The 8,389-nt window shown below is 33.0% G+C and overlaps 1 protein-coding gene across 1 annotated transcript; it reads right to left on the bottom strand.

The window, feature by feature from the left end:
* Positions 1–1,798: 1,798 nt before the first annotated feature.
* On the bottom strand, positions 1,799–3,720 carry LOC127115122 (uncharacterized). Its single transcript, XM_051046749.1, has 2 exons — positions 2,702–3,720; positions 1,799–2,595 (listed from the first exon to the last, which is right to left on the bottom strand). The coding sequence occupies exons 1-2, from the start codon at positions 3,547–3,549 to the stop codon at positions 1,959–1,961; spliced, it is 1,485 nt and encodes a 494-aa protein (XP_050902706.1). The 5' UTR covers positions 3,550–3,720; the 3' UTR covers positions 1,799–1,958.
* Positions 3,721–8,389: the final 4,669 nt, after the last annotated feature.

Genomic DNA, 8,389 nt, shown 5'->3' on the forward strand with positions numbered 1-8,389 from the left:
ACACACACACACACACACACACACACACACACACACACACACACACACACAAGATTTTTCTAACATTTAATAAACAAAAAATATCATTTAACAACAAGAAAATGTGAAGAAGATGTTCATTGTCTTTAGAATGATTGATTTTAATGAAGACAAAAGATTATCATGGAAGAGAGATCATAAGAGAAAATTATTTGAATCATCTATTCATGTGCTTAGTCTTGGAATTCAAGAACATATTCTTTTGATCAAGGTACTTGTGGCAATTTAATTTATTGGTTATACATTAAGTGCTCAAGTATCTCACTTCATCTCAAACTTTCTTTAAGGATCTCAGAACATATAAAACATTTTTTCATTCATGATACTGTTTTTTCACAATCGATTGGATCTTTGTATTTTTTCAAAAAATTTTGTAAATGTTGCATTACATACAATTGATTGTACCATTTACCGCAATCAATTGGATGGTCTCTTTTTGTCTAAAATCAATTCCCCACAATCGATTGTATGAAGACCATAATCGATTGGATCGGTGTATTTTTGTATATTTTTTAATGTTACATTTAGTGCCAATTGATTGTATGGAATACCCCAATCAACTGGACCATGAATATTTTTGAAAATTTTGAAACGTCGTAACATCTTTTCATGGCACTTTTGCATGAAACATTTTTCTTGAATCATTGCATAATTATTCTGATTATTTTTAAACGTTGCCATGGTTTCCAAAGGGTTTCTTTGTGAGTATAAAATCTTGAATTTTTCATATTGCATGACAACTTCTTCATAAACATTTTTACTATTTTTCAAGTTGCTATAACATTTTAACAAAACATTTTTTTCTACATAGTTTTCATTTTAATGTGAAAACATTTGAGAAACACTTGAGCACTTAAATTTCTATATCATATTGTTTTGTTCATTGAAGGAGAAGCTTGAATTTTCATATCTCAGAATAACAATAAAATCTCAAAATTGATCAAGGTTACTGCAAAGTCTGTCTACAATATTATTCATACAAGTTGTTGTATTTTTCACCAAATGTGTGGTGATTTGAATCTATAAGAAAGTTGTTGTACTTGTTACAAGAGTTTGCAAATAGGGAGGATTATATTTCTATTTATCAAAAAAAACATTCTTTGAATCAGGGTGATTCAAAGTCCACTAGGTTGTTGGTGTCTTAGTTGAAATCAAGGAAGTGGTCTAACTTCTTTGTTATTGTTAGAAGATTGTAGGAGAGTATCTTGTAGGTTGTACATAGATCTAACAATAGTGAAAATCTCTCATGGAATGTGAAGGAACTACACGTACTTTTGATTGGAAAGAGAAACTAATATTTATATTTATGTTATTTATTTTTATTACACTTTATTTTCTTCAACTTAATCATATCTCTCTTAATTAGAAAATAAACTAGACACTTTATCTTCGTTGCAAAATCATTAAAAGTAAATAAATCAAATAAAATGTCAAAATCTATAAATTGTCATTCACTTAAAAAAAATAACCGAATAATTTCATAAAACCTAATTCACCCCTCTATAATTGCACACCGAATACTTACAAGGAAAAAAGTTGACCAAAAGTATTATTGTTTCTTATTTTCAAATTGGGAGAATAATTTTTATAACTAGTCTCACCTATTTCAAAAATTTGACTCAATAAAAATAATCTTTCTAAATTAAAAATAAAATAGATTTTGATGACTAATAATAATAATGTATAATATACCCCATTTAAAATTATTATTAATCATGTAATGTTTAATTAATATTTTTATCAGTGTAAAGAATAGATCTAAAATTTATATTTTACTTTCATTATTTTCTTTTGCAATAAAAGATACTTTGTTCAAAAGATTACAATATATAGCTTCATTTCTATCATACAATTGATGAATCATATATAAATATTTAAAAGATAAAACCACCCATCACACTCAAGCTAATTAAGGTTAATTAAGCAACATCAAGATTAACAATTTCACGAAACTCCAACCTCCTAGTTTCATTATACAATGTAACTCTTTTATTAGGCCAATAAGTTAACCATATCCAACCTCTTATTTCCCATTCCATTGTTTTCCCGATAGCACTTTTATCAACTTTCCACCAAACTCTTTCACCATATTCATCACCAGCAAAAATAACACCACCTTGTCTAGTAAAAGGTCTATAAGCACTTGAGTAACGATTTTTGAACCATGATTTTGGATTAATCAATGCACATTTTGAAGGCTTTGATGAAAACACTTCTTTACCATCCATACTATCATGAAGAAACCAGTTCATATTTGCACTATATCCATAGACTGATTGTTCAAATTTCCAGGGCTTTAAACTGACTGTTGTTGATTCTCCAGATGATACTTTGAGTCCTATGTGAGTTGATGGTTCAATTGAAGCTTCTATACCTTTGTCAGTGCCTATTTCTTTTTTTGGATTATCTGTGGATTTTCCTACGGATAAACTCACAACTTTATCTTGAAGAGTTGGTGTTAGTTGTAATGATATTCTTGATGGAAAATGTTTTTCAGCTGCACCTGCTCCTCTTTCTTTTACTAGAGAATCGTTCACCAATTTAGTAACATCACACCTATATATGTGTATCCACAAGGAGTTAAAGTTAGAGTTGAAATAAGATTATAATCTCTCTAAATAAAGAAACTACAAAGATATTATATTTGTCATTACATACATACCTTATGTTATCAACATTGACCATGATTTCAACCCATTCCTCTTTGACATCAACTTTATAATTGAACTGAAAAACACTTTCAACTTGATGATACTTAAGAGAGAATTGAAGTCTCTCATGTGGATGACTTTCCGATTTCTCAACATCCATACAAACAGCAGGACAATAAACTTGCACTTTCCACATCCCAAATGTTGAAAAAGCATAAGAAAGCATAGAAGATGGTGTTCTGAACATGTTTTGATATTGTTCTTCAAGTTCACCAACCCAATTAGTTATTCCAAGGTTCACAGAACGCATCCACTGTTCTTGCAAATTCGAACCCAAGAGTTTCATAAGTAAATTCGAAGCTTGTCTTGATTGAAAACTAGTTAAATGATCTTTCAAAACACCGATAAATGGATCGCGATGATCTCTAGGAGATTCATATATACAAACAAGGAACAAAAGAGTGAAGAAAGTGACGTTGAAAATGTTTGGTACGTTTGGAACAGAATCAAGATTTGGAAATCTTATAAAAGGGTTGTTTCTGTTTGAACCATAACGAAGTATGTCTTGAATGAAATTAACAAAGAGATTTGAAACGGTTTCTTGGTCTAATAAATGGATGGTTTTTGATTTTGGTTTAAATGGTTTTGAAGTCCAAAGATGAATCTGAATATTATTGAAGTCAGCAACAATTATAAAAGACAGTTTTGAGGATTCATGAATTTTGGATATTGTAAGATTGAGAAATGGTTGTGCTGTGGTTGAAGAAGATATGTTTAGAGAGATTGAATTTGTTTCCCATTCTGAGATTGGTGGAAGATTTTGAATCCAGCAAAATACATCAGGAAAATCGAAAGCCATGTTGGAACAAGTGAATCAATCTTTTGAACTTAGTTTAACTCACTTGGTTGAGGTTTGGTACATGATTAATATGAATATTTATATATGATTAGTGTGGTATTTGTTTTGATAAAATGATTAAGAGGCTATAATGCTAGTATGGTTGATTGTGTTGGACAAGAAAATAACTACTACTAGACATGCAATGATGCAATTTTACCTCATTTACTTTGTATATGTAATTAAGAATCTTTTTCTATAATGGTTGTATTTTACTAATTACGAAAAAGGGTTAAGGAAGTGTGTACGTAAGGTGTGCTAAAATGCGTGATATGTATTATTTCTCAAGATAAAAAAACATGCAAGAACAGTGTAGATTGTTTTTAGTGGATTACATTCTCTCAATTCTTAAAAGAAGTAGAAACTTTTATTTGAAGAGAAAAATACAAAGAGGTATAAAAGTAATTTATAATTAAGAATCAAATAATTGAAAAGAATAAATATATTATAAAGTTTTGTTGTCTTTGATTGCTGGAGATTGTTAGAGATCCTTACTACATGTGCTTTTGTTGTTCTTAAATGCCAATTTGATTGGTAGTTGTATAGAAATATTCAAAGCGAAGGAGTTAAAAGAGTAAAGTTTGATCTCTGATGAATGGAGAAAATACTTGTTTTTGAAAACGATATCATGATAATAAAGTATAATCAATTTATTGATCGACAAAAAATTCACAAAGGTAGAAAAAGGAAAGCAAGAAGAACACAACAAATTGATTATAAACTATTATTCTTTACGTTCTCTTTGAAATAAGATCACAAGTGTTACATAATAGCAAATAACATATTTCACCCTAATTAGGATTTGCATTATGCAAAGATGAAAGACTAGTATGCTATTTATAAGAAAACTAACACACTAAATTAATGGACTTTTATACACAAACCCATTACACAAGCTAACTTAAACAATTGAGCATAACAAACAGGCTCAATTTGACATGCTAACAATCATAGCATACTTCAACTACAACATTGAACAAATTTCGACGACATGCTAATGATCAGTAGGATTGTCGAATCAAGAAGCTATCCTTCAACCATACTAGAGTTCAATCCAATATCTCAAAAATCTCCACCTTTGAACAAACTCTACAACATCAAGGGAATAAACTAGCTTTCTTCATGCAGCTTTTATCAACTGCATACAGTGGAAAAACTTGCAACTTGGTAATGTCTTGGTGATCATATCAGCAACATTGTGATCTGTCGAAACCTTTAGCACTTGGACTTCTCCATGCTCGATTATCCCTCTGACAAAATACAGCCTCACATCGGTGTGCTTGGTTCTCTCATGATAGGCTGAATTCTTCGACAGGTGTATAACACTTTGACTATCACATTTAACAGTGATAACTCGACCTTGAAGTTTCAGATCCTTAGCAAACCTTCAAGCCACAATGCTTCTTTCACAACTTCAGTGAGGGTGATATATTCCTCTTCAGTGGTTGATAAGGCAACAACCTTCTGAAGTGTTTCTTTCCAACTGATTATTGTGTCAAACATAGTTAACACATATCCAAAAATAGATTTTACTGAATCCATACAAACTGCATAATCAAAGTCGACATACCCTTCAATTTCTGCTTTACTATTTTCACCACATGCTCCACCTTAAATCAGGACTCTGTTCAGAGACTCATTTATGTACCTTAGAATCCACTTCAATGCTTTCCAGGATTCGCCATGTACCTACTTATAAGACTTACTACATATTCTATGTAGGGTCTAGTACATACCATATCATACACCAAAGAACCTATTATGTTAGCACATGGGATGTTATTCATATAACTTCTTTTGACATCAGTACTGGGACACTGATCTATACTCAGCTTGAATTGAGGGTCTGTCGGAGTCACAACAAGCTTTGAATTCGACATACCAAATTTGTCGAGAATTTTCCGTAGGTATTTCTCTTGAGATAAGCATAATTTCGATTGCTTTCTGTCTCTTCGGATACCAATCCCAAGAATCCTGGATGCATCTCCCAGATCCTTCATATCGAAGAGCTTGTACCACTTCCTTGGATATCTCTTCAAGCCATACAAGACCTCTTCAATTTCCAAACAAGTCTTCCATGTCCAATATCACTGAATCCATCTGGACGCTCCATGTAGATTTGTTCCTATAGATTACCATGGAAGAAAGTTGTTTTCACATCCATATTCTCTAAATGCATATTCCTACTGGCTACCAACTCCAGTATTTCTCTGATAGAAGTGTGTCTATCGATCAGACTGAAAATCTCATCATAATCAATACCCTTCAACTGTGAATACCCCTTTGTAACTAGGCAGGCCTTGAATTATCCCCCTTTTTTATGTTACTACTGGATTTTCTTGAACACCCACTTGCAACCAACATATCTCTTTTATTGTGGTAGTTGAATAAGAACCAATGTCTCATTCTTTTTCAAAGACACCATCTCCTCCACCATAAAACCCATCCATTTATCTTTCTCCTGCTAGCCATAACCTCTCGAAAGGTAGAATTGTTTCTTGAACTAGTAAGAAGAGAATATGTTACTAAGTATTCAAACCCATATCTCACTGAAGGTGTAATACGACGGGGATCCCTATCACGCACAAGTGTATAGTCTTGTACTCCACCTGAATTTGAGCCTGATTCATCCTATTGTTGGGCTACAACCTGTCGCAGGGTGCAAAATACCATGAGCGCTCGCACACTCGAAATAGTAACATAGTCGCCACTGAAGTTTATTTATTCCAAAAAGAAAGGAAAATATTGATAAAACCCTTAAAGAAAAAGAAAATGGTCGTCACAACCAAATTCGGGTTTAGGAGTCAGTTATGCGAGGGGAAGGTATTAGCACCCGTCATATCCATTGTACTCAATGAGAACCATTTAGTTAGATTTTCAAATATAATGTTAGCTTTCGCTTTTTTCTTTCTTCTGCTTTCTTTATATCTTTTATCTCTTAAGTGTTTTATTGTTGTTTATCTATCTATTGTATGTTTCTTATATGTTGTGGATTGGATTTTCTAGTTGCTGACACTTTGAGAGAAGTTGTATACCCTAGTTTTGAGAAAAAACACTTAAGCATATGATGGCGGTTGTGTAGTGTTTAACCTTCAAGACATAGGACTCGTTTGGTTGACATGAAAACCTCTCCTAGATGAGATCCTCTTGAAAGTATTGTTGTCTAAAGAGTAGTTGTTATGGCGATGATATTTTCAAGTAAGATTTGTGACTCTAGAGACCTTTTTGTCTAAAACCTCAACCAAATTATTAGGAGTCGATGGTTGTGTAGTATTAACCTGCGAGACGTAGGATTAGTTGGGTTAATGTGAAAACCGCACCCATAGTAGATCCTCTTGAGGGTATTCCTGTCTAACGAGTACTCGTTGTGGTGATAATATTTTCAAGTAGTATCCATGACTCTGGGAACCGTGTTTGGAACCTTGGAGTCGATGGTTTTGTAATATTGACATGCGAGATGTAGGATTCGTTGAATTGATGCAGAGATCTCACCCAGAGTAGATCCTCTCGGGGGTATTGCTATATAACAAGTAGTTGTTATGGAAATAATATTTCCGAGTAGAATCCATGACTCTAGGAGCTTTCTAAAAAACCTAGAGCCTACCCATGTGGGGGTCACTATTCAAAAAGTCCTAAATCCTTCCTTTGTGAGCAATTATACCCAGATTATTCCAATACCCATACGTGAAATTGCATTGAAAACATGCATAACATGGCATTGCATTTTTTTCATATCAAAAAACAAAAAACTCATGCATCCTCATTCATCAGCATGCATATGCATTTTTCCAAAAAATAACTCATAATAACTTTTATCCATAACCAACAAGCTGATTTCCCGGAACCCATTTTGAACTCGTGGTAGCTATCGAAGGATAACAGATCAGTTGGAACAGAATCAAGTGGAGTTGATAAAGGAAATGAATGTCATAAAAGGAAATATGGATCATATGTTGAAAATTTTGCTAGCTAGGTCTAAGAACCACTTTCAGCATGTTGCTGTGGAGAATGTTAGTCCTTCATCGGGTTTTACTGTGGTGACTAGCCCAATGTACGGTCTTCCCGTTGGCTATATCCCCCCACAAGTTGGCATTCCTACTCAACCTCATCTTGTGCATATCTTGGTATCTAATAAGGTCCGTATTATGCAGAAGAACCCCATTGTCTATATTGATGAAGGGGATCCTCAATTTACAAGGAACATGCCAAATTCTTAGGGTGCCACTCTAACACCCTAACCCCTTAAACTTATATAAAAGGATTTAATCGACAATTTAAGGTGTCACTACGACAACCATCCAAAAACTCATCAGCACATTATCAGCGAAAAATCATATCACAACAACTTCCAAATTAAATTTCACAAATAAAGTATTATACTTTAAACCATATAATTCAACATTAACTCAAACATAGTAAAAACGTCTTGTTCTCGATGTTACATATCAAAGCATTTAACCGACTAAAAGCAATGAATGATAAAGTAAATGAGGATGAGCTCCAATGCCATCTTCTAACTCACAATAGTTACTACTCATGTTCCCGAGTATCTGTACACATCGTACATCAACATATAAATAAAGTAACAAAGGGGTGAGAATACACAAAAAAATGTTAGTGGTGCAAAAGATCAGTAACGGTAGCCTTAACAACAACTACAATCATAACACATAATGTATTCACACAACAATCATTAATACACAAATGCCAACTTGTATGCAATGTGACAACACGATGACTCTATATGCTTGTGGTACCAAATCAATAATGGTTCTTCATACGAACTGGGTCCCAATATTTG

The sequence above is a fragment of the Lathyrus oleraceus genome, unplaced genomic scaffold, assembly GCF_024323335.1.
Source record: "Lathyrus oleraceus cultivar Zhongwan6 unplaced genomic scaffold, CAAS_Psat_ZW6_1.0 chrUn1149, whole genome shotgun sequence".
In the NCBI taxonomy this organism is placed as follows: domain Eukaryota; kingdom Viridiplantae; phylum Streptophyta; class Magnoliopsida; order Fabales; family Fabaceae; genus Lathyrus; species Lathyrus oleraceus.

Bases quoted from the DNA above. Each gene is read 5' to 3' on its own strand.
- LOC127115122 (XM_051046749.1), bottom strand. From the start codon at position 3,549: ATGGCTTTCGATTTTCCTGATGTATTTTGCTGGATTCAAAATCTTCCA. The intron at 2,596-2,701 runs GTATGTATGTAA...ACACATATATAG, and splicing joins GTCAATGTTGATAACATAAG to GTGTGATGTTACTAAATTGG.